The sequence below is a fragment of the Mya arenaria genome, chromosome 7 (assembly GCF_026914265.1).
Source record: "Mya arenaria isolate MELC-2E11 chromosome 7, ASM2691426v1".
Classification (NCBI taxonomy): domain Eukaryota; kingdom Metazoa; phylum Mollusca; class Bivalvia; order Myida; family Myidae; genus Mya; species Mya arenaria.
The window spans coordinates 60,821,559-60,848,555 of NC_069128.1; the positions used below are offsets into that span (position 1 = coordinate 60,821,559).

The following is a 26,997-nucleotide window of genomic DNA, read 5'->3' on the forward strand; positions in this document are numbered from 1 at the left end:
TATTATGCATATTGCTTAGGAGTAGTACATATCATAAATATTGCTTAGGAGTAGTACATATCATGCATATTGCTTAGGAGTAGTACATATCATAAATATTGCATTGTAGTAGTACATATCATAAATATTGCTTAGTAGTAGTACATATCATGCATATTGCTTAGAAGTAGTACATATCATAAATATTGCATTGTAGTAGTACATATCATAAATATTGCTTAGTAGTAGTACATATCATGCATATTGCTTAGGAGTAGTACATATCATGCATATTGCTTAGGAATAGTACATATCATAAATATTTCTTAGGAGTAGTACATATTATAAGTATTGCTTAGGAGTAGTACATATTATAAATATTGCTTAGTAGTAGTACATATCATGCATATTGCTTAGGAGTAGTACATATCATAAATATTGCTTAGGAGTAGTACATATCATAAATATTGCTTAGTAGTAGAACATATCATGCATATTGCTTAGTAGTAGTACATATCATAAATATTGCTTAGTAGTAGTACATATTATAAATATTGCTTAGTAGTAGTACATATCATAAATATTGCTTAGGAGTAGTACATATTATAAATATTGCTTAGGAGTAGTACATATCATGCATATTGCTTAGTTGTAGTACATATTATAAGTATTTCTTAGGAGTAGTACATATTATAAATATTGCTTAGTAGTAGTACATATCATAAATATTGCTTAGTAGTAGTACATATCATAAATATTGCTTAGGAGTAGTACATATCATGCATATTGCTTAGGAGTAGTACATATCATAAATATTGCTTAGTAGTAGTACATATCATAAATATTGCTTAGTAGTAGTACATATCATAAATATTGCATTGTAGTAGTACATATCATAAATATTGCTTAGTAGTAGAACATATCATGCATATTGCTTAGTAGTAGTACATATCATAAATATTGCTTAGTAGTAGTACATATTATAAATATTGCTTAGTAGTAGTACATATCATAAATATTGCTTAGGAGTAGTACATATTATAAATATTGCTTAGGAGTAGTACATATCATGCATATTGCTTAGTAGTAGTACATATTATAAGTATTGCTTAGGAGTAGTACATATTATAAATATTGCTTAGTAGTAGTACATATCATAAATATTGCTTAGTAGTAGTACATATCATAAATATTGCTTAGTAGTAGTACATATCATAAATATTGCTTAGTAGTAGTACATATCATAAATATTGCTTAGTAGTAGTACATATTATAAATATTGCTTAGTAGTAGTACATATCATAAATATTGCTTAGGAGTAGTACATATTATAAATATTGCTTAGTAGTAGTACATATCATGCATATTGCTTAGTAGTAGTACATATTATAAATATTGCTGAGGAGTAGTACATATTATAAATATTGCTTAGTAGTAGTACATATCATAAATATTGCTTAGTAGTAGTACATATTATGCATATTGCTTAGGAGTAGTACATATTATAAATATTGCTTAGGAGTAGTACATATCATGCATATTGCTTAGGAGTAGTACATATCATAAATATTGCTTAGGAGTAGTACATATTATGAATATTGCTTAGGAGTAGTACATATCATAAATATTGCATTGTAGTAGTACATATCATAAATATTGCTTAGTAGTAGTACATATCATGCATATTGCTTAGGAGTAGTACATATCATAAATATTGCATTGTAGTAGTACATATCATAAATATTGCTTAGTAGTAGTACATATTATGCATATTGCTTAGGAGTAGTACATATCATAAATATTGCATTGTAGTAGTACATATCATAAATATTGCTTAGTAGTAGTACATATCATGCATATTGCTTAGGAGTAGTACATATCATAAATATTGCATTGTAGTAGTACATATCATAAATATTGCTTAGTAGTAGTACATATCATGCATATTGCTTAGGAGTAGTACATATCATGCATATTGCTTAGGAATAGTACATATCATAAATATTGCTTAGGAGTAGTACATATCATGCATATTGCTTAGGAGTAGTACATATCATAAATATTGCATTGTAGTAGTACACATCATAAATATTGCTTAGTAGTAGTACATATCATAAATATTGCTTAGTAGTAGTACATATCATAAATATTGCTTAGTAGTAGTACATATCATAAATATTGCATTGTAGTAGTACATATCATAAATATTGGTTAGTAGTAGTACATATCATAAATATTGCTTAGTAGTAGTACATATCATAAATATTGCATTGTAGTAGTTCATATCATAAATATTGCTTAGTAGAAGTACATATCATAAATATTGCTTAGTAGTGCCTAGTAGTAGTACATATCATAAATATTGCTTAGTAGTAGTACATATCATGAATATTGCTTAGTAGTAGTACATATCGTGAATATTGCTTAGTAGTAGTACATATCATAAATATTGCTTAGTAGAAGTACATATCATAAATATTGCTTAGTAGTGCCTAGTAGTAGTACATATCGTGAATATTGCTTAGTAGTAGTACATATCGTGAATATTGCTTAGTAGTAGTACATATCATAAATATTGCATAGTAGTGCCTAGTAGTAGTACATATCATAAATATTGCTTATTAGAAGTACATATCATGAATGTTGCTTAGGAGTAGTTCGTAGTATGAGTATTGCTGTGTAATAATACATATGAATGAAGTTCATTACAAAGCAACACAAAGCTCAGCTATTTCAGTTGATCGCAATGATTGTCATCTATAACAACATGATTAAAACAAGCTGGCAATGCTACCAATTAATTACTTTTACGCTGTTACAGTTACGAGCGGAAAGAACATACCAGGTTTGCTTTCATGCGATGTTACTTTGAGAGATGACAGAAGAACCGATTTGAAGAACCTTTTTTACATGAAGTACGTTTATTGCTTTAATTTAACATGTTTTATGTGTTCAGAATTTATATGTTTCTGCATTTCTTAATACTTATAGTTAGTTGAATTTTTAACATGAACCATTCGATCGGATGTAACTAGATGTGTTTTGTTGTTAAAATGGTTTGCAAATGAGTGTAAAATCTCAAGAATTAGAACCATTTGAACCACTGTGTTTTTGCTCCGCCCGAAACCACCAAGTGAATTTCGGATGAAGGGCTACAATTTTGGCCTGGCAATAGACTTCACACATCAACGAAACACCGCCGTCACTGAATAAGAGTATGCTAATACATGTCACGTATTAACTTTAATTTTAATAGTAAATTTACTACTAAACAGGCAGGATCATTACCCCATGAAGCATCCATAAATGTACATGTTGCATTGGTTTAAATTTGGTTTCAAATAAGATCTTCGAATTACTTTCGCAAGAACAGCGCGATCACACACAACGTATACAGTGTTTAAACTGACTGCCCTATGTCACCTTGGAGGCGGTACAAATTGATCTCTCTTCAATGCAACATATCTTAATCTGTAAAACTGATAGACGAACACGAGCCTGCACTTGCTTTTTTCCAAACAGTATAATGTTTCTGATATAGATGCTTAAAGGGGCTAGACACCAGATGGCCAAAACAATCGGAAAATGCAGTATTTCCTCAACACGAGCCTAAAATTGTCAATGCAAGCCATAGTAGGAGCCCGATTATACATCATTTACATGATTGAAATAATAAACACAACACTCATTTTGCTGTCTCATCTCTGTTACCCGTCTTAAAATAGTGCATCATGGTTTTACAGTTTAAATGATATCTGTTTATAAGTACAGATAAAAATACCGATTATATTTTTAAACTTACTGGGCTTTACGTTGTAGACAACCCCAGTAAATTTCGATGTCGAAAAATGGGCAAAATATGTGAAAGATGCATGTGTCGTAGCCGACAGTTTTATGTAATTTTTAACATTTTTCTTTTTTCTTGCAATTGCATCATCTGGTGCCAAGCCCCTTTAATGTTTTGATAAAAAGGCAAGCAAAAAGATCATGCGACAAAGCTCCGTCAACCAATCTCAAAACTTTGTATATGTAAGTCCAATCAACGATTTGCAACTAAGACTTTAAAGGAAACCATTAGTTCAATTCGATAGTCATTTAACATTCGGTGCAATTTTATGATACATTTATATTGAAGTGCGCCGTGTGCTACAACCGATGGGCCGGTCTGGAGTAACCAGGAAAACATTAACTATGTCAATATTCAACTTCAAGCCATTTATGAACCGATGAATGCGACCTTCCCCTCGGAAAATTATGTTTCAAGTTCGGGTTTTGGAATCGTGTCAAGCAATGCTCGTATCGTCCATAAGAAAGTCAACAAGAACAAAACCGGTAAGGAACTCGATGATGAATGTTACGAACAAGTAATAAGCATACTTTAATATAAGGTTTAAAAAAAAGCTACCTGTACGGGAACGACATCACGTGGAGTACTTTTTGGTGCAAAGTTTTAATTAATCATGAATTATTTGAGTTTATCCTTAATGCTTTATAGAAAGCAATCGACGGAAATAACATTAAATATGTCTTAATATTGTCTATTATTTACTTCGTTAAAATGAATACGCCAATTTGTCAACATATGTATGAGGACTGCTTTATAATTTGGTATATTTGAGCAAGAAACCATGCTGAAACAAGGACAATGTCCAACTGTTCTTTGCTCTAAATATATTTTGGAAACGACAAAAATAACCTTTATTTGTGTTGGTAATATTTGTTACACCATACTATATAAATGTTTGAATACAGCGTCGGCTAATACGATGGTAATTATTATGTAACTTACAATGTAATTCCTGGATTTAAATAGGATTTTTTAAGCGTGATTTTTTTATCTATTTAAACATGCGCATGTGAAAGGAAACTCAAAACGTATTTGCAGATAACGTGACATAGGTAAAATAAGTGGTTCAATAATTTGAGCATCTTAAATGGAATATATCAAACTTGAAGAAAGTTGTGGTATTAGCATCTTCAAAAACTAGAATTTGGAATCACCGGCTTTAGCGGTATTCTATTGCCATTAAGACATTATATACCTATTGCTTAGAGCTTTGTCAAATATAACAATGTTTCTAATGTTATCTTTGTCAACTTTCAAATCGTTACTGCTCTAGATTTTTATGGATATAATTGTGATCTGCTGTCTTTCTAACATGACAATTGTTACAGCTGAACATGTTTATATTTGAATAAGCGAATACACCATTAAATAGTTCACGCTCAAAAGTTAAAGTGATACTCTTTTTCAAAATCAATACATACACATGTATAAAAACATAATTTTTGACTAATAAACCTTTAACTACTTACTAAATTATGCATTTATGGTAAATATTAAATACTGCTAACAAGATTATAACCGTGTATTTAATAACTGAATACGCACAAATATTAAATGATTGCTAAACTATTTACTGTGATCTTCTATAGCCTCATAAGGTAGAAATACCGTGTTTTATGCACATTTCTTTCAAATTAAACTCCGTATCATTCATAAGAACCGTGTTTTCGACATTTATTCATCCCTTTTGGAATATTAAAACAATAGTATTAATTGTGATAATTCGTATTTGGGAGTAAGAGTGCATCTCTTCTCTTAGCATTAGTTGAGTTGTAAAGTTAGTAAAGTTTTTAACAATCGGCCAATTATGTAATCCAAGGATCTTAAAAAAATATATTTTGGACAAAATGTTGTTTTATTTATATTTTACTGAGGCATTCCTCTCGAAGTTTATGATCACACGTTCAGTTGCAATGAAGTCTCAAACACAAAGCCTTTGTTTGATGTGAATTGCACCCTAACACAAAGAGACAACATATACAGTATTGAACATGGAGACAAGTGAGTATTCAACTGTAAAGCATTTGAATGACTTGAGTTTTAATTGAGTTATTTATGAAGTATCGAGAGGTACATGGTAAACTTATAATTTACTCACAAATAGACTCTGGAAAATTCAGTAATCCATATTGAGCCGTTTCTTTATCAATGCGGAAAGTGATAAACTCTTTTTTAGCTTGAAATCATTGTTTTTAATACATTTTGTTGAAAACGCGCATACAGTGACGTTTGGTACAATAATAAAAATGATAACTCTGTTTGTATCTCCACAGCCTTACCGTGACGTTCAACGTAAAGAGTGGTGGGTTTCGGCAGTTGCGGAACATAAACACATATTCGAATTACACTACCGATGAGTTTAAAGGTCATACAGTGTCGAAAACAATAGAGTTTAAATTTGACTTTGAAGCTCCGAAGCATTGCTCAGAAGAAGAATCCGGAAAATCTTGTATGAAGGGACAAGAACCAATTTCAATCTATGAAGATCTTACAAAGGTTGTACAAATTACATTTATAGTTTGACTTTATTAGATGTATAAGAAGTGCAAATTTTGGTAAATACTTTCTACAATGGCGGAAAAAGATCACTGTGCATCTCTAAACCACACGGACAATTTCAGTAGCGTTAATCCTAACAGTTCATGTTTAAAGGAAGAAGGACCAAGGTCATACAAAACACCAAAAACGAGACACAGTGCTTTGAAACATCACGCATTATGCATCTATCAAAATATCGTCATAAGACTGCGTCTATATTTCAAAACATTTTTAATATGAATCAACAAACAATAAACAGGTGTGTATATAGACTTTTCACGAGTTTTCTTTTGAAAAATAAAATTATAATAGTGTACGTGCAGAAGGATGCGTATTTTGAAAAAAATGCAGATAACGTGACGCTCCGTGGCTTGTAACCTGTGTTTTTTTTGTAATGTTTGTTGTAAACGTTTACTTCGTGGTATATTGTTGAAACTTTCAAGATTTGTTTATATTAGATACAATTCTCAGCTGATAAAATTTTAAATGCATCCTATGAGTGGTATGTTTTTTTATGAATGCAATCTCAAAACTTTACGGACAACCCTCGTACAAACATACAAATTTCATACAAATTTCTTGCGAGCACAGTTACCTTTTTCCGCTGGTGAATTATGTTTTTATGGCATGCTCTTATATATTATGAAATTTACATATGCTATCACTCTCACTCTATATGATTTAAATTAAGAATTATATCTTGCGTCATATTACAGAAACCTATACGACCACGGTGGTCGGGATGGTATGACGACCACTCTGGGCTCCTTGAATACAGACTTGAGGCATATCACCTTGAGCCAAACATTCATGGCGAGCTCATTGAACTACATCCACTCTCTCCTGTTTTCACGTACACTGAAAACAAAACAAACAACGTAACATTTCCGACCTTCACCCCGAAGCATTCAGGGATGTTTTCGATCTTACTCACAACCGCCGATATGGTTTACAATACAAAGATTGCAAGGCGCCTTGTATTGTACGACAACTCGTCTGAAATAACACTAACAAAACCTGGCCTTTCAGCAAAAATGCCAGACTCTGAAGATATTGAAAATATGGTTTTCGGCGACGGTGGGTTATATATTGTCAGTGCTATAAAGGAGACTGGATACATGTGGCAAACATCGGAAAATGGGTCACAATCACGGATTGAAATCAATTGGAACAATCACTTTGTTAATAAACTATACGACAAAGGGAAATTGCTGAATAAAGTATTACCTTATCCTACACAATTTCTAGACTTGGAAGATGATGGAGTTCTGAGGAGCAAAAAGTAAATTTATTAATTGTTACTATCTAACCAAAATGAAAAAATAAAAAAAAGCTAAATATCATGTTTGTTAAGGATCAACAATATACCCGATACCTATTTAGCCATCTTCAAAAACACAAACTGACTACTTTAGAAAATAACAACTCTTTGGATGATAAATTTCGCGAATAATAATGAAGTCTAGGCTTATACTCTGTGAAATAACATCGCAGTTTGTTATTATATTTATGCGAAAAACTACAGAAACAAGCTCAGTAGCAAAACGTTTAAACATATACCCGGTTTAAACGTACTGGCCAAACGCCAAAGACATAGAACATAAAAACAAAGATCACAAACAAGAAACATGGAAGAACAGCACAAAATTCCACAAACAGCACAGTGCATACATACTATATATAAAAACTAAGTATGTTTATCAAGGATTGTTAGGTTATTATTATTTTATTTTATTATGTTCATACGTATTTCAAATCCTTTTCACTATGAAAGAAACATAAAACCATATATGAGAAGGTTATTTTGTTTTAAAGATAATGTCCATTAACATTCAAGAATGGAAAAAAGGTTGTTGTATTTTTTCGCCGAGCACGTTCGAAACAAAGATGTCCGCGGACGCTGAACAGATCTTTTGATTTGGAATGGTCTTAAAGTTACCGTGGTGCTAGTGAATTCAAGTTTATGTGACCACAAATATGATCCATAAATCATTACATTAACCACATGATTGATATTTCAGATTTGTTGCTTTGGATGACAAAGAGGGCGATAGAACATTGAAAGCGATACGAAACAAACATGGAATAGTAAAATTTGAGCTAAATCGTGTTTATACTGATGATAAGAAGGTAATTTATCATGTTTACATGTAATTAGACACGCTTAATCCGTTAATTTAAAATCATTTTATAAGTTCGTCTGTTTGTCGACGAAAAGGGTCTAGTATTGCTTAAGCTGTTTGGTCGCCGTTGTGTATAGGTGTCGTCGCTCCAAAACCTTGATAGCAACTGAAAACAATATTTAATTAAAACTGAAAACTAAATAGAAATATTGCCAGAGACAATGCGCACATGAACAGTGAAACGCTGGCTTTAATAACTGTTGAGTTATGCCTCTTTTCAACTGAAAAACAACAGATAGGCGTTGGCGTTTACCCTTATCATAGTTCTTTCTTTATTTTGTGTTTCTTCTTCTAACCGCATCGGTTGACAGGCTAAAAGCTTGTTGATTGGAGTGTCGGTTTTGCTTGGAATACACAGAACACGTTCAACGAAAAGATGTCCCGCGAACGCTTTTCTGAACAACATTTCTATGTATTTGTTATATATTTGTCTGAAATATTTAGTTCATTGGTCACTTTAGACAAAGTTTATTTGATTTTGGCAGTAAAACAATACATTGTATATTTATTATTTAACTTAAAAGAATACGAAACGCTTACGATATTTTATTTTACACTCGTTGCTTAGAACGCCATTATCATTATGTGAATACAAAATATTATATTTAGGCTTTGGAAGCTGGACTTGTCTGAATTCAAAATATACAATGTAGATTCCAGTGACAGAATGGGAGCCTTTACCACTGGAGGAAAGTTATGTTATCTCTGAGCATCTTGACGATGGGAGTCAAGTCAGGATTTGGCTGCGTGCAACTGATGTCATGAACAATACAGCTGTTGATTATACTGAGGTTCATGTTGACAACACACCACCGAGAATCTCAGATCAGCGTCTTGAGAAAAACATTATAAATGGGACATATTCGCACACATCGAGGTTAGCATTCTAATTAGTATTTCATTATATACAAAAATGAGCAATAGCTAAACAAAGCCAGCTTGAGCGTTTGTTTAAGGATTGGCTTGCGGGATTGATGTCATTATCGGTGAATGAACGCAGTTGGGCTGGTTAAAGTGTGTGGAGTCCGAAGTAATATCTTTCAATTCTGATAGCAAAGCAATCATTGAATCTCAATAAATAATTAATATAAAGTACGCGTGTATTGTTACCGTTATTATTAATATTTGCCCACTGGAAGCTGTCAAAATACTTCGCTAGATCTAGACAATATGTACGCTGTCATCGTAGGACGACAGCAAATTTGAGGTATTCAATCGCAGTGCCAAGCCAAAGAATACACATGAATATACAACTTAACACCAACATTCTATCATCGATAGTTTTATAACTGAATAACTTCTTTTTAGAGTCACATTTCAAGCTTCGGACGATGGAAGTGGTGTCCATAAGTTGCAATTGACTCTTTATGTCGGAAACAGTACTACACCGAAGAAAATACACTCGGTCCCAGCAAATAAAAACGACGTAAGTACATCTTAATATATTTTGAGCAGCAGTCTTTTCAGAGCATTAAAGATCTTCACAATATTGACAGTTTCTTATGCTGTAGTGTTATGCTGTAGTGTTATGCTGTAGTGTTATGCTGTAGTGTTATGCTGTTTTCAGGGATTTTATAGGTTTTCGTTATCCTGTTGCTAAATAAATGATGCTCAACGTTTAAATGCCGTCACGAATTATGTAAGTGCAACCTAAGGAACGTCTGCTCTCTAACGTTTATCCCAGCTCATACATTTGGCCTCGTGCCAAAACAGTTATTCCTAAACTTTGAAAGACGTATTTTTCGAAAGTACAAAGACATATGCAAGCCTTTTCTGACCTGGTTTGACTGTGACTTATAATATATACCACGTGTGTCCGATCATAATTGAGAAATCCTAACCGAAGGCACGTGTGTAAGCCGATATCGTGGCTACTATAACAGTCCACGCAACATACAAGAGGTTTGAGGTTTTCGATCTGTCACGGAAAATCATGATTTAAATTTTCTTTCCATGCCTTAAATTTTGTGACGAGAATTGTGATCATTGAAATAGAAAGATAATTCTGTACGTGCCCCCCCCCCTCGATATCACGTGTCATGTAGTATACTGACGTCATGACGTTCAGTAATTTAGTGCTATGCTGACGTCAATTAGTTTATAGCGCTTTTAAAGGTGACATTATACTACTTCTACTACTACAACTACTTCTACTACTACTACTACTACTCCTACTACTCCAACTACTGCTACTACTTCTACTACTACTACTACTACTACTACTACTACTACTACTACTACTACTACTACTACTACTACTACTACTACTACTACTACTAGTACTACTACTACTACTACTACTACTACTACTACTACTACTACTACTACTACTACTACTACTACTACTACTGCTACTACTACTAATACTTAAACCACCACTACTACTACTACTACTACTACTACTACGACTACTACGACTACTACTTTATATCCATTTTTTTGGGGGGGGGATTTATGTATTTAACTGAGCTCTTAGCAAATATCATGATTCAGTTTTCATTAAACAATACATTAAAACGAAAAACTTTTTAAAGAAATAAGAAAAAGCGTGCTGTTGCGTGTTACTCATTTGGGGGGGGGGGGGGGGGGGGTATGCCGAGTTTTCCAGCACGGCCAGATTCACTGGAGATGCCTAGCCAGTGTAAGAACGTTCGCTAACTAAAGTGGGCAAATCGTTAGATGTTTGATAGTAATACGCATATAAAGATATTTTTGTTAAATTGAGGTGGGAGAAAAAGAATCTACCATAGCCACTCGTGAAAGATAGGTTTATCCCGACCCTCGCGCATGGTGTTTTGCGGAAACTCGGTAAACTTCATTTCCACAAAACACCCTACACTCGGGTCGGAATGAGCCTATCTTGCACTCTCGGCCATGGAAGAAACTTATTATATTAGTTGGCAAACATATTGTCAGGCTGACTTTCAACAAGCAATACTTTGGCGTTGTTGTTTTACAGACTTCCGGAATTTGTGACATAGACCCATCGTGCAACTGTGTTCTGGATGTATGTTACCGCATCCAACAAATGATTGACTTGGATAACTGTTGGTTTCTTGTCCCCAAAGAAGATCTCAATAAATCGGGAACTTTACAAGTAACGACGTTCAACCAGGCCTTACTTACAAGAACGTTCAACTTGACGGCAAGTTATGAATTTAAAGCGATAATCAAAATTTAGACAGACGAGTTTATATAACTAGGTCAATGAGTAGAGCTTGTGATATTCTGATTTATTATGAACAGCTTGCTAAATTTTAAATACTTTTGATCATGTTATATGCGAAAGGATCTGTTTTGGTATCGTGTGATTAACCATAGAAACTGTCAGCACATTATTGTCAAGCATAATAATTCAAATAATTTCAGAACAAGTATTAAGGTAAAGATAATAAATAGACACCGATGTGAATTTGTGTGTGTGTGTGTGTTTCAGATTGACCATCTAAATGAATTAAATGGACTTGGAGAAAGTGAGTATACAGATTTAGTATAATAATAATATAATAATAATAATTAAATGTTCCTTAGCAATGAATAACAAAGAAACGTTTTACACTTAAGCTTCGACCACAACAGCTACAATAGCAAAACAATGATGTCGACTACTACTACTACTACTACTACTACTACTACTACTACTACTACTACTACTACTACTACTACTACTACTACTACTACTACTACTACTACTACTACTACTGATTCTGCTACTGCTACTGCTACTACTACTACTACTACTACTACTACTACTACTGCTGCTGCTTCTACTGCTTCTACTGGCTGCTGCTGTTGCTGTAACTGCAGCTGTTGTTGTTACTGCAGCTGCTACTACTACTACCACAACTACTACCTCTACTACTATTACTACTACTACTACTACTGCTGCTGCTGCTGCTTTTACTAATACTATTTCTACTACTACTTATTCTACTAGTGGTAGTAAATACTACTACAATTACTCCCACTACTGCAACACATGTGTAGAAATATTAACTAGATATGGGTTATAAAATGTTTCAGATTTCGCACCAAAGAACATACGAATTGATGAGAGATTGTCAGATCGAGTACGCATTGCTTGGGATACAAGAGAAACACCGTCATGCTTCGGGAAGGTGGAAAAAGTGTTCGTCGTCCATCTTGGCAACGGACAAACTAGATCGATACAGGTTAACAGCGAGCAGACGTCAGTTGACATCGTGGGGTTGGATCCAGACGAAATGTACTGGATGTCGCTACGATTTAGACATAACGGGACCGACCTGGCCTTTCTTTCATACGCATTCAAAACTGGTAATATGGGCTGAAAGTCTAGCGCAGCTTGACGAAAGTCCTTAGACGGTATTTACGTGAAAGGGGCTTCTTCCTCTGCCGGAGTGATAGCATTTTGTTTTAGTTCGGGCACCACCGAACCATAAAAATTGAAACCAGAAAAGCTTGTCATTCATTGCTTATATCAAGTCGCGTGCATGCCGGCAAGTAACATGTACATGTTTTCGGCGGGCTTGACCTCCGTTAACCAATAAATCAATACACCTATTGTACATGTACTTTGCTTAGATTGGTAGTTCCAAATATTGATAGTTTGGCAAAATAGTTAGATAGGACGCTTTTCTGGTGACCTGTATCACGTCGAGTTCGGTGTGTAAACACGTATCCGTCGAGACCGTAAGTCGAGACGGATACATGTTTACTCACCGAACGAGACGTGATGCAGCTCACCAGAAAAGCGTTGTATCGTTACATTCCATTTATTACATACCTGCCTATCTAGTTACCTCTTTTTATTTTTGGAGATTTAAATTTACCGCCATCTGTCAAATGTCAAAATATGGAATGGCTTGCGCATATGAATGTGTTACATACTTTCGTGAATTGAAGTCAAGGGAGGCTACTACAGCGAAACGAAGACAGAAGTTACAGAATTCACTTTATTGCGCAAAATGAGAAGAAAATGTTTAATATTTTAGCAAAATTTACAAATTGCTGAAACGTAAACTATTAAATGTCACAGCACAAAAACAAAACAAAAAACGGTACTTATTTTACGTGTATACACTAATCGTCATTTCCTGTAGACGTAACGCGGCCATTTTGAACAAGGTGAATATTCGTGTGATTTTTTGGCGATCATTATATGCAGAATTGAGGGGAGTTTGTGAGTCTATCGCTATTTCTATCGATGACGCGAATTCGCCTTCTTCTTTGTATTGGCGAGATGCTCATGCGTATGTTATGCTACGATGTATGAACTTCGAAATGGCTAACATCTCGATGTCTAGATACTGATAGATTTGAAATGAGCGGAACTATAGTGGGGTGCTACCGTTGCTTTGCCGTTGTTCTTCCGATGTATGGTGTAAGTACGGTTGAAGTACGGTATTACATCGCTTATAACGGCAGTACATCGGCAGGACTACGGTATCACATCACCCCCAGGGCGGTTCACATTGAAGACACTGGAAAGCCACCGATCCATTACCAAAACTTAAAAATTGCCAAATTTGTTCCCCGGTTAAGCTCCGGCGAGACAAATCAGTTACGTGTAACAGGTTCCTTAGATAATTTTCCGATCGAATTCCCCATTTAACCCAGATACTTCATATCAAAATAGCCATGATTTGAAAGATAGATTAACGTGATGACCTTATGTTATTTACCACAAAACCGTTTATGTACTAATTTCCTGCAATTACGTTTTGGATGTTATGTTATAAAATTAAATGCTTTGTATATATTGTATTTGTTCAATACTAAGGTGGTATGAGGTCATGACGCAATGTTGGCAAGCCAACCCAGAGTAACGGCCGATATTCAAAACCATCAGAGGAGAACTGGACGAAATGTTTGTGGCCGCCCCTCAAGGCGACTACTACATCTATAGAAAATAGTAATTGACGACCCGAACAGGTGACAGAGTTTTTATATTGGACAAATGTGTGGGGTTGCAGACATTGTTTTTATCATACACATTTATTAGTAATACTTTGTCTATTACAAATCCCATGGTTTCATATGCAAAATTGTGTCATGTTGGGGGTATTCACGTCAACGATGTAAACACAATTATATAAAAAAGAAATTACGGATAACACTGTGTAAAATATTATTTTTAAATTATTTGCAACATTTTAATTCTCAGCCTATGGGGCACAATGCATTGCAAAAAAATAAAATAAAAAAAAATGTCATGTTTTCCCTAGCAGAACACAACTTTGCTGATAACGTCACATGTAATTTATTCCTTTTTATGCTGTAGACAAGCAACTTCAAATAATTATAATTGACCATAAGACTATTGAATAAATTGTATATATGTAGTATTACTTTCAAAATGTTGCGATGTGCATTGGAATGATGGTAGACATGTAATGCTATGTATACCAATTAATATTTTATCATCGTTTCACATTTAAGTAAAAAAGTAGAGTTTGTGCAGTTTAAAAATCCAACTAAAAATACTAATAATTGACCGTACAAATATTAAGTAGATTATATATTGTTATATAGTATTTTCACATATATCTTGCTGTACAACTTGGACTTATAGTAGACATGCAATGTTTCGTATTCCATGCAAATATTATCCTTGTTTCATATTTGAGAAGGTTATTTTCATTCATGAAGTTGACGGAAACTTACCGACAATAATATTTTGACAATACAAAAATTTTTAGTATTAAATACATCTTGTGGCTTACATTATTATTATTATTGCAGACATGTAATGCTTCGTATATCAATTCTTATATTATCATTGTTTTATATTTGAGAAAATGAATATCATTTATGAACTTGACGGGCAATTGCAGCAGACATGTAATGCGTTGTATATCAATCTTTTATACATGTATTATGATTGTATCATATTTGAGAAGATGAGTATCATTTATGAAGTTGACGGAAAATTACAGTCAATAATATTTTGACAATACAAATATTGAATATATATTGATTGTTACCGAAAAAAATAAATAAATATATATATATATATATATATATATATATATATATATATATATATATATATATATATATATATATATATTTAAATACATCTGGTAGCTTACATAGGATTAGAGCAGACGTGTAATGTTCTTATATTATCATTGTTTTATATTTGAGAGAATGAATATCATTTATGAATTTGACGAGCTGTAAGAGACGGTAAGATTTTGACAAAACAAATGTTGAATACATAGTTAATGTATCTGATGGTAATTTTAAATACATCTGGTTGCTTACATAGGAATTACAGCAGACATATAATGCTTCGTATATCAATTCTTATACATGTTTAATCATTGATTCACAATTTAGTTAATGAATATCATTTATGAAGTTGACCGACAATTGCAAACAGTAAGAATTTGCCAATATAAGTAAGTCATGTTGGGGTATTTACGTTCACGATGAAAATGAAATTTAACCGAGTAGTATAATAATAAAATAACATAAAACGCTGTGTAAAATCATTTCAACATTATGATTGTTTGCATATGAGGCACAATGCATTGCAAAAAACGAAAGTGTATTTTTTCTCCAGCAGGACACAGGTTGCTGATAACCTCACATGTAATTATTTCCTTTAATAATGTAGACAAAAAACTTCAAAAGGTTTTAATTGACCATACAATTATTGAACAGCTTGTATATTTGTTAAATAGTATTTTAAAATTTATCTTTCGGTACATTTTGGATTTTTTGTAGACATGAAATGCTTCGAATATCCTTTCAAATTTTATCATTGTTTTATATTTGAGTAAATAAAACTCATTTTATAGTATAAAGGGCAATTACACACAGAAATAATCTGACAATACAAATATTAAATGTATGAAAATTTTCCAATTTATTGTATACCTAAATTATAGGTCTTATCGTAGATTCTTATGTTCAACACATGACCGTACAATATACTTCCATATCGGGACGCACGCGTGTCAAAAATATTATATTTTTCCCGTATTGTACGAATCACAGATCCCATGTGAAACATGTGATATAGACCAAAACGCGTAAAACAGTTTCCGAATAAAAATGGGGATGGACAGACGCTATAAAGTTCGAATGACATAAATCCTCTGTTATAACCATGATCAAGTATCCTTTGTTTACAAACAAAACGTCAACATGTTGTCAAAGTCTGATAGCAACGCCTTTATGATTTGAATATTTGGAATAAAGAAGGTATAAGATAAAGAAGTAATTTATCATTGTTCTGTTCAATACGGCATATATTTGGACTCGTACACAAATTACGACTTGTCCAATATGGTTTCCTAGCTGTGTAGTTTTTCAAATATATCTCCGTATTGTACATAAAAATGTTAAATAACCTATAAATATCTATCAGTATTTTCATATTTGTGTGACTGTATGCATTGTAATTATTATGTTTAACCTCATTTTATCTGATATATTATTTTGTTTTCCGATATTATATTAATAAATTTCTTAAAAGTTGTGTTTTTGTCATTGTTATTCAAGGCTTTTAATATGGTGTGGTCTTTCAGACGGTATTCGTAAGTAGAGTGTATTCTCACTGGCTTTTTAAAGATTGTGTGTATTGTCGTTGAATGTGGGGTCCATTGTCGTGTACAACAGCATTTGTAGCAATGTAATAAACACAGAAACTAGCCGAGCAAAACAAATTCATCATAATTTTATGCATTTGACGTTGTTCGAATTCGTAAGTATGTACGACTTTCCGTCTGCAGGCATTACTTTATTTTCATCAGCTTAATATGTAAAGTATGTATAACTCTTTTTCGTTTTTGCGTGCACAGTATTTGTCTAGATCGGTACCGTATCAAAGAGTTATTGCCCTTTAATAATGACATTATTCTAGCATTAGCATAAGCTTTCAATTAATTCCTATTTGCAAAAAATTAAATATTGTTTTATCTAAATTGTAAATTCACATATCACAAAGTCATTGAGAAGAATAAGAGTACACTCACCCCAAAAGTTCTAACTTTGGGTTTGCTTGGATTCAAAAATACGCGCTGGGTGTTGCAAATTGTTTTTATTTGGTAAGGTATGTCCACAATTTTCCGGATTGAGTTCATGCTTTTGAAAGTCATGATCGAATGATCGTTATTCAGTAAAACCAGTGGTTTGAAGTAAGTGAAATGTTGGCTTATATTTCAAGAACATATTCATTTAATGAGCATATGGTATCAAAATAACTGTATACACATGTGCAAGACTCATTGTTTTGGAGAAGGAACGTGCACGAATTTAAATGGTGACAGCAGTTTCTCGTTACGAATTTGTTATTTACTTGTCATGAGATTTATTTCTTTATCTTGTATATAATAGGGATGCAAACGAATGGCAAAACTGATATTCAAATATTCGGAAATTCTTTCGATCTAATATTCTAATATTTGATTACCAAAATACATCTTTTAGAAGATGTAGTGATTTATTATTATTATTCGCTAAAGTAATAGCCGTGGCATTTAAACCCTATTTTGTCGTAGCCAGAACGCGCGGCAGACCCTGATTTTTCCCAAATAAGCCTCTGAAAATCCCAATTTTCAAAATGAAAAAAACACAATAAATTATGAATAAGCAATAATACAATATCGAATAATTTGAATTCCGCATGTCTTCGTATTTGTACTCAATGTGAAATTAGATGGATTCCTGCTCAATTGGCGTTATGCGCCAATGGAGGGTCTTTTCGTAGGACGAGCAGCCTCGTTCTTGAATTGACCTGTACTAAATATAACTATGGAAACAACAGAACTCGGGAACTAGTAAAAAATAAAACAAAAACATACGTGGATTTTGACTCTTCTATTGGACATCAATAAAGGAAAAACGCTATGTTATACATTTACATTTCAAAGCACGAACAAGGTATTGAGACATGGAAAACAGTATAAAGCAGATACATATTATTACATTATAGTAGCACATGTCATTCATGTCAACACGGCGATTTGAGCAATGTTGCACAGCTTTATTTGCAGCCAAGACAATACCTTGGCGTGAAGGCCAATTTCTTAAATCCTTAATTGGCGAAGGCCTTTAAATTTACCGAAATATTGAAATATTTGATGTCACTTGTCTTATTGTCAATTATTGTAAAATTACGGGTACTTTTTATAGTACAAGACGATATGTCTCTAAATGACATATCGCGCGTATATAGTGTATTGTCATCACATTTACACCTCTGGCAGTATGTGCCAAACGTTGTAAAAACAAGACTAACGACATTTATACACAGCAACAGAGTTGCAGGCAAAAGGTTTTTTGTTTTATTTATTCAACATTTTTACCGATTTTACCAAACGTTTGATCGAATATTCGAATATTCGTTTGCATCCCTATTATATGAATATAAAGGCACCTGATAGGAAATATTTAAGTGGACTAAAGTCTTGAATAATTGACCTATTTTTAAACTGAATTGGCAATCATCAACTCCATTATTGAAAGATAGCAGCCGATATGTGTTTACGTTGAAATAGATTAAAAACAGCAGCGAATAAAAGTGAAAAGGATTTATAATTTAAAACTGCAATGTACAATATTACGCAAGTAAAGGGAAACAAACGAATTCAAAACAACAACAAATGCATTCATAAGTGAACGCTACTGTTTGATGGTACAAATCCGAACTGGAAACTAATCCCGAGCACCTATTGAAACACGCATTTGTTAACGGTGACAGATAATTCGTGTACCGATATTGCAAAACTTGGAACATTGATATGAACGTGAAGAAATCGGAGATAGTAGTGTTCAGCAAGAAACGTAATCCACCAAACGTGGCCATTATGTACGGTGACAATATAATTCCTCAAACGAACTGTGCTAACCACCTGGGTGTCAAACAAGTTTCTAATATGAAATGTAAATTAAGAATAGAGGAACGATGCCAAAAGGCCAAAAACGCATTCTTCGCTATGACAGCTCAAGGAGTCCATCCATATGGCCTTAATCCTTTAGTATCAGCAAATTTGTACCTTAAAATAATTATACCGATTGTATTGTACTGTAGCGAACTATGGAATAATGTAACATCAAGTGATATCATTTCTCTTAACAGACTTCAACACTTTATTGTTAAGAAGATTCAAGGATTTCACATCCAAACCAGATCGGACATGTGTGAATCTATGTTAGGATTGAATAAGTTATATACATTTGTTATCATCAGAAAATTGTTATTCTTGCATGCTATTCTTAGTCTTGATACAAAATGTACAACCAGAAACATATTTATAAGACGTTACTTCCAATTTATATGTGACCGAACTGTTAATTTAGGTTATGTGCCAGATATATGTAAACTATTATGTGCTTATGGGTTACAAAGCTTCGTGAATGATTCGTTATTGCACCCTGAACGCATGCCTTCCAAACAGCAGTGGAAAGGCATTGTAAAAAGCTGTGTACTGTCTGCAGCTACTCTACAGTGGTCAGAACGAACGATGACTTTAGACGCTTTAGGATTTTACACCCTAGCGTTACACATGCAATTGTGTATCAAGTGTTCGATTCCAGTTATTACCGGCACATTCAAACCTGTATTGCAAGACTATGGTGCAAAGTGCGTACAGATAGCATTCGTCGCTGTGAACATTGCAACGAGGAAACAGACAATATAGAGACGCATAAAGTGTACTCGTGCTATAAGCATGAACGTTCGAGATGGCGTTTTATTTCTGACGTCGCAGCGATCGACGTGGATCTAGCCAGTGTACTTCTATCAATGGACAAAGACTCGTTCTATCTGGCCCTCCTTGGCGCCGAACTGTCAGTGCCGAATTATCCCAGTGTACGCCATGTATTTTTAAGGTGTGCATACACATACATCCATCATTGCATTAGTACATAATGCGCTGCAATGTTGTTGTAAAGAATATGGACTGTCTTTTCATATCATGGTATATAATATATGTAAACTATTAAACATTATATCATATCTAAATCAAATGTTCATGTTTAACCATGCATACATAAGTATTTAAACATTGTATTGTATTGTAATTAGCAGTTATTTAAGTTGTTTGTACATATAATCGATTTCGGTGGAAATAAAGATAAGTTGAGTTGAGTTGAGTCTAACAAATGCCATTCAATTTTTTAATACACTGTAAGATCAAAATGTAGCATGAGAAGGCGCATCAAGTCACATATTTTAGACCTCGCATTTATGTTGACCTACAGTCAAGATATTTATAAAAGAAATCAATATTTAAATTTGCGAATCGCTTGTTTTGAAAAACAGCCAAAACAACATATAACTTGACGTCTAAGTTTTAAATAAAAAAAGTCATAATTGAACATGAATTTTCGTGAAGGTTGAATAACCAATCAATTGTTTGATGTTATTTTTCTCAATTCGTCTGCAATTCAATATAAACTTAAAACCTCAACTGGTTCTACACCGTTTGTCAAAATTTAGCAAAACATTTTCAGAAATGTGTATTACCTTAGAAAAATACCTTTTAAGTGTTCGGTACTATGTATTTTAGCTCAAATCCGAAAAACATTCCATTCAGAATGACACAAAATATTTAATGTGTACTGCGTACGAAATGCCAGGTAATGCCGTTCACTAAGCTGAAATTAGTTTAGGCCTTATTGATAGTTCCCTTTTGCGCCTCGATTCGGCACGAACTACATCACATCATATTCTAATAATAAACCATCATACGACATTGACCCCTTATTAACTACATGCACAAAACGTTATTTCGTCATTAATTTTTCTAATGAAGAAATATTTAAAAACCTTTAAGAGCTGCCAGATACTGTTCTCCAACGAGTATTCACAAAGTGGTTGTTTTTTTAAATAGTTTGTCAATCGCTATTCTCGGCCCAATCAGGTTTTAATAAAAAATACATGGATATGTCCTATTTTTATTTATTTATACATCAGGTTTGTTCTAGACGCTTGGCATATAGACAACCATCCAAGGTAATTAGCCTCCCGAGTTGGACATGGGCTAGCTTACAAATAAATGTCTACGCAAAAAACGTTTGCTAAGGAGGATAACCCTAAAATAATTATTAGCCGGTCTACTCCAGAGTTCAGATACCACTTCTTCTCATTTTGATTCAATATTTTACACTGACTCGAACTTCTCCATGTTAATGGGTCCATTGACAATTGTCTACTGTATTTTGTGAAGTGTTTTCTTACAGTTGAGAGTATTTGAAAAAATGCTGTCTATAAACAAATCTGATAAAATATCAAGAGGTATAGGTAAACCATTAGAGAATATCGATCCTCGTGCCCAGGAAATTCCTGTCAGAGTAGCAGCAATGCTTACAGATGTTTTTGTCGGGATCAATTTGCATGATGCAATTCTAATTCATATCCAACCATACGTTGATCAATACAGTGATTATTACAGTATGTACATCATGTTCTGTAATAATTTAAATCTTTCGTAATGATTCACTGTATGTTTAGCCTTGGAATAAATTTGTATGACATTGAAAGGCTGTTTAGTCTTCAAGATGGTTGGTAGCTGCCGTTTTATTTTGTGGTATGCTTTCATGAAAGGTTGAATGCAATTGTCAACCCAGAGACAATTGAGCAAAGACACATTGCATCAGTTCACATTTATGTTAAGATCACAATCAAAGGTGCTTAAATGTTACTGAACATAAAATATGCTGCAAAATGGCGAAGAAAATGAGGTTGATGTAAGCCCTTTGAAATCTTCAAAGACCATTGATCAAACATGAAATATCGCAGGACTAAGTCTTTTCGCCTACTTTTTTGAAACATGTGTAACTTTTCCTATGGTAGTTTCACTACAATTACACTATACTGAATAGATGTGTTGATAAGTGCATATTTTGTGTTTGAAAACTTCAAGTTATTATATTGCTGATGAAAAGGAATTGATAAGTGATTTTGTAAGTATGGACTGGCTGCAAGGTACAAAGTATGGCTGCTAGTTGCTTTCCCTGATTGAGTTACCAGCTCTCCTGTTTAATGTTCAAACCATGCGCATGCTTCAGCTTCATGTTTAAATTTGTGATGCGTTGAAATGTTCGTCTTAAACGACGGGTAGATCTGAATGGTCAAAATTGTTCGATCTGCACGCCATGATTTTGACAATGCATAAACCTTGTGATCAAACTTCTTGTTATAAAAATGTTTCATTTTGGGCAAGAAATGTGTTACATTTCAATTTTATGTTAAAATATCACTATTAAGTTAATTTATCCTGTCGGACTGGTAAAACTTCTGGACATTTCTTGTCCACAATTAATTTTGCTTTTTTATTTTTAAAATCAAGTCATCTGTTTTCTTATGAGCACACAATGTGTCAAAATTTGATGGAAAATTGACACAACAAGGACGTAAATTTATTCATATCTATTTGAAAAATTAAAAATATATAAGTTGACATGCAGTTTCATATTATAATTACAATAATGCATACAATCACAGAAATATAAAAATACTGTTAGACATTTATTAACAGTGTTCTGTACAATAAGTAGATATATTTGGACGAGTACACATCTTGGAAAAACATATTGGACGAGCCGTTAGCTGTGTAATAGTCCAAATATATGCCCCATTGAACAATGATAAATGACTTACTTATTTCATATCTTCACTATTCCAAATATTAAATCATAAAGGCGTTGCTATCAGACTTTGACAACATGTTGACGTTTTGTTTGTAAACAAAGGATACTTGATCATGGTAATTAAAGAGGATTTATGTTACTCGAACTTTATAGCGTCTGTCGATCCCCATTTTTACGCGTTTCGGTCTTTATCATAGGTTTGACATGGTACCTGTGATTCGTACAATACGTACAAATACAGGATATTAGTGTTCGAAATTTCCCGTCAACTTCATAAATGATATTCAATTACTCAAATATGAAAAATGATAAAATTTGAAATTGATATACGAAGTATTACATGTGTACTAAAATTCCTAATCTTCCGCATGCTAAATTTAAAAAAAAAACTGGATTAAAATATACAATCTATCCAATATTTGTATCCAGTTATTAAAATTTGAGTTATTTTTTTCAAGTTCATAAACTATATCTATTTACTGAAATGTGCATCAATAATGAAATATAAATTGATTTGCAAACATGTCTTCCAAAATTATGTCGGGAATATTTAAAGCACATAGTATGAAAATATATTTTATTTTGGCCGAAAAAAGGCTGCATACTTCTTACATACATATGACACTGAACAATAGCAGCTAAATCGCCCTTAAATCGGGGAAATATTAATAAAACACAATACATGTAATTACAAATAAACTATATAATTTACAATATTAATACAGCACATAAAGGGCGGGAGGGAAGGTAAAAATATAAGACTACCTTTCACTGAAATTCTAACAATGAATGAGAGCGCCAATTAAAAGAAATCAATACTAGAATTACCGAAGGAAATAAAAGGTACTATAGGTACTAGAGTTAACTCCCTATTTTATTATCATACTATTCATTTCATTTTTTTGAACGTGAATACCCCCACATGACACATTATTGCAGACGATGTCACAAATATGAAACCATTGCTCTTGAGATAGACACATTAATTCTTTTATCGAATGTGTACTATAATTACAATTTCTACAATCCCTCAACCCCAAACATTTGTCCAATATAAACACTCTGTCCCTCGTTCGGGTCGTCAAACACTATTTTCTATAGATGTAGTAGTCGTCTTGAGGTGCGGCCACGAACATCTCGTCCAGTTCTCCTCTGATGGTTTTGAATGTCGGGCGTTGATCTGGGTTGGCTTGCCAGCATTGTGTCATTACATCGTACCACCTTAAAATTGTATTAATAGAAAATAATCAAAGCTCGTTATTGTACTATCGAAATTTATAACATAAACTGTGTTACAGGTTTGTGGTAAATAACATGACGCCATACCGGTATTCTACCTTTCAAGATCATGGCTATGTTGTTATTTATTTTCTGGGGTATTTGATCCGGATAATAGCTTATTAACGTCCGTCTGTTTTTAAGTTCATTGAACTGTTAAACACAAGAAATAAACAAAAACTTATAAAACTATCTTTTTTTGTCAAACAAGCTCTGAGTATTAGAAGATCGACTTTAAATATCGATTTACAATTATAATAGTTTTGTTCATCCTCACCTGATTTGAATATATATTTTTGAATATATTTATGATTCTATTTCATATAAGGAATAACATATGTCATACCATGTGTTTGTGTATTTATTATTCATGTGTAGTTAAGAAGATGATGGACTTTGTACAAGTCTTAATAAAATATCTGTTTTGTTCTGTTCTGTTCTTAAGGGTCTGTCACAAGTAACTTATATGGTTTGCCGGAGCTATGCCGGAGCACAAATTTGGCATTTTTGGGGCAATCGGTACATGTACGGCAGCGCAACGATATCACACGGAGTACATCGTCAGGACATCGGATAAAAATAAGCATCGGGCGGCGATGGTATAAATTTTTGAACATGCTTAACAATTTCTGCCGATGTATTGCCGGAGCAAGCAACGAGACTGCAACCGGTATGACTTCGTAAAAGTCGGTGGAGCACCGGTAGCGCCCCGTTATGGATCGGTTGGTCTCCGGTGGATTCGATGTGTACCGTACTAGTACATTTGTTATACCCTAGTCATGCGAATGTACTAACGATGTATTACAGTTATTAGCGATGTGATACCGTTACATATAGCATTTATAACGGCAGTACAACGGTATCACTCAAATATAGCTGCGGTCAGCGGTGGCACATCGATAGAACAACGGCGGCGCCTTAGTATAACATCGGGGGCAGAAAAGTGGTATTTCGGTAGCACATCGGCTCTTTCGCCGGAACTTCATCGGTATTGCTACGGCCAATTGTGAAGTTTTCTCGACGGAAGTCCGCCGATTTTATCGCCGTTGTTAATTGTGTGCTCCGATTTAGTCGCGGCTAGGTGAGTAGGAAGTGTGTGACAGACGCTTGGTTTTGATCGTTAAATAGGTCGATGAAATTCAGAACGTAAGGAATATTACATTTTATACATATTCATCAACTTCAATTGAACTAGTACATGTATACTTTTAGACAGACTCACTTGTTATCACACTGTTCTGGTTTAGGAAGCCTGTAGCCAGATTTCAGCTTTGCTTGGATGTCCTTTCCTCGAATATTTTCGTAGGGTGCATCACCTGTTAAAGACCATTCATATTATCATAAAACAATATCTATTTCATCTGTATTAACTCTTCACAGACTCAGAAATCAAACAATAAAAAGTTAAAATCTACATCAACATTTTGGAATGCACTTTTGAACATATTGCATGAGTGTCCAGTAGCATAGATGTTTAGTAAACGAGTTTTATTATAATATTTTAATACACTTCGTTTTCAAGAACATTTTAATTTGTATGATAAGGACATATCTATAATGCTATAAAACATGTGCAATTTAGAACGCTTTTTATTTAGGACGTCACGTCAAAAAATGGCGACTTATCTCATAATACAAATGTATAACACAATTCTTAAATAGGCATATATTAAATGAATTAAAAAAATAGAAGGATTTTAATATACAGTCGAAGACCGTTGGTACGAACTTTTAGGGACCGGCGAAAATACCCCCAGCCTCGAAAAATTCGAGCCCAGCGGGAATTCTTAACTTCACTATAAAGAAATGGGTCCATAACATCCAGTTCGAGCCAACGAGGCATTCGTGCCGAACGGGGTTCGACTGTAATGGTTGTAATAAAATCGAAAAATTGCACTAAAAATCATTTAGATGCTTTAGGACTACGGATTCAAAGATTCAAAGAATATATTAAGCATTAAACCAACACCCTCCCGGATTGGGTTGAATTGTTTAAAATCATCGTCATAAAGGCACGCACCGAGAGTAAATATTTCCCATAGTACCACAGCGTATGACCAGACATCGTTTTTCTCTGTCGCCTCCTCTGTGGTCTTCAAACACTCGGGGGCCATCCACTTGATCGGAATGCGCTCCTGGAACATGGTGGTGTTGGTGTGGAATGATATGTTTTGGGTTAAAACATCATGAATTTTTACACAATAGTGGTTCAGAGTATACACTGAACATATCATCAAAGCATGCATAATGAAATGTGAATCATTCGATACATTTTGATTTATAATTCGATACATTTCTATTTTAATTTCTTTGATTCGTAGCGCATAAAACAGCATTATTCAGAGAAAAACTTGGTAACTTTTTAAATCACCGAACAAATCAGGGTGAGGAATGACGTCACTTAAAGGGGTTCTCACATGAGTCGCCACGGGTCACAACCGATGAAAACAATTATTTAAATGATGCAATCCTTGGCAAAATTACAATTCGAACGATGCAACGTTGAAATATTGGCCAAGGATCGCATCATTAAAATACAAGCAAATCTAATATATTTCACACGTGTAGAAGTAGAAAATACCAATT

At 33.6% G+C, this 26,997-nt stretch overlaps 2 protein-coding genes across 2 annotated transcripts in view; one reads left to right on the forward strand and one right to left on the reverse strand.

Moving 5' to 3' along the window:
* Nucleotides 1-15,494, forward strand: part of LOC128240040 (uncharacterized) — a 29,285-nt gene extending 13,791 nt beyond the window's left edge. Inside the window, exons 6-17 of the mRNA XM_052956525.1 lie at nt 2,801-2,894; nt 4,115-4,311; nt 5,701-5,827; nt 6,100-6,322; nt 7,081-7,646; nt 8,386-8,494; nt 9,201-9,424; nt 9,856-9,973; nt 11,507-11,692; nt 11,984-12,020; nt 12,571-12,843; nt 14,309-15,494. Coding sequence (XP_052812485.1) covers nt 2,801-2,894; nt 4,115-4,311; nt 5,701-5,827; nt 6,100-6,322; nt 7,081-7,646; nt 8,386-8,494; nt 9,201-9,424; nt 9,856-9,973; nt 11,507-11,692; nt 11,984-12,020; nt 12,571-12,843; nt 14,309-14,325 — 2,171 coding nt within the window. The 3' untranslated portion in view covers nt 14,326-15,494. The remainder of the gene's footprint in view (nt 1-2,800; nt 2,895-4,114; nt 4,312-5,700; nt 5,828-6,099; nt 6,323-7,080; nt 7,647-8,385; nt 8,495-9,200; nt 9,425-9,855; nt 9,974-11,506; nt 11,693-11,983; nt 12,021-12,570; nt 12,844-14,308) is intronic.
* A 7,403-nt stretch (nt 15,495-22,897) lies between these two features.
* The window catches only part of LOC128240857 (uncharacterized), a 29,613-nt gene continuing 25,513 nt past the window's right edge, over nt 22,898-26,997 (reverse strand). Inside the window, exons 23-25 of the mRNA XM_052957807.1 lie at nt 26,432-26,546; nt 25,634-25,727; nt 22,898-24,354 (exon numbers count right to left, since the gene is read on the reverse strand). Of these exons, the coding sequence (XP_052813767.1) occupies nt 24,222-24,354; nt 25,634-25,727; nt 26,432-26,546 (342 nt within the window). The 3' untranslated portion in view covers nt 22,898-24,221. The remainder of the gene's footprint in view (nt 24,355-25,633; nt 25,728-26,431; nt 26,547-26,997) is intronic.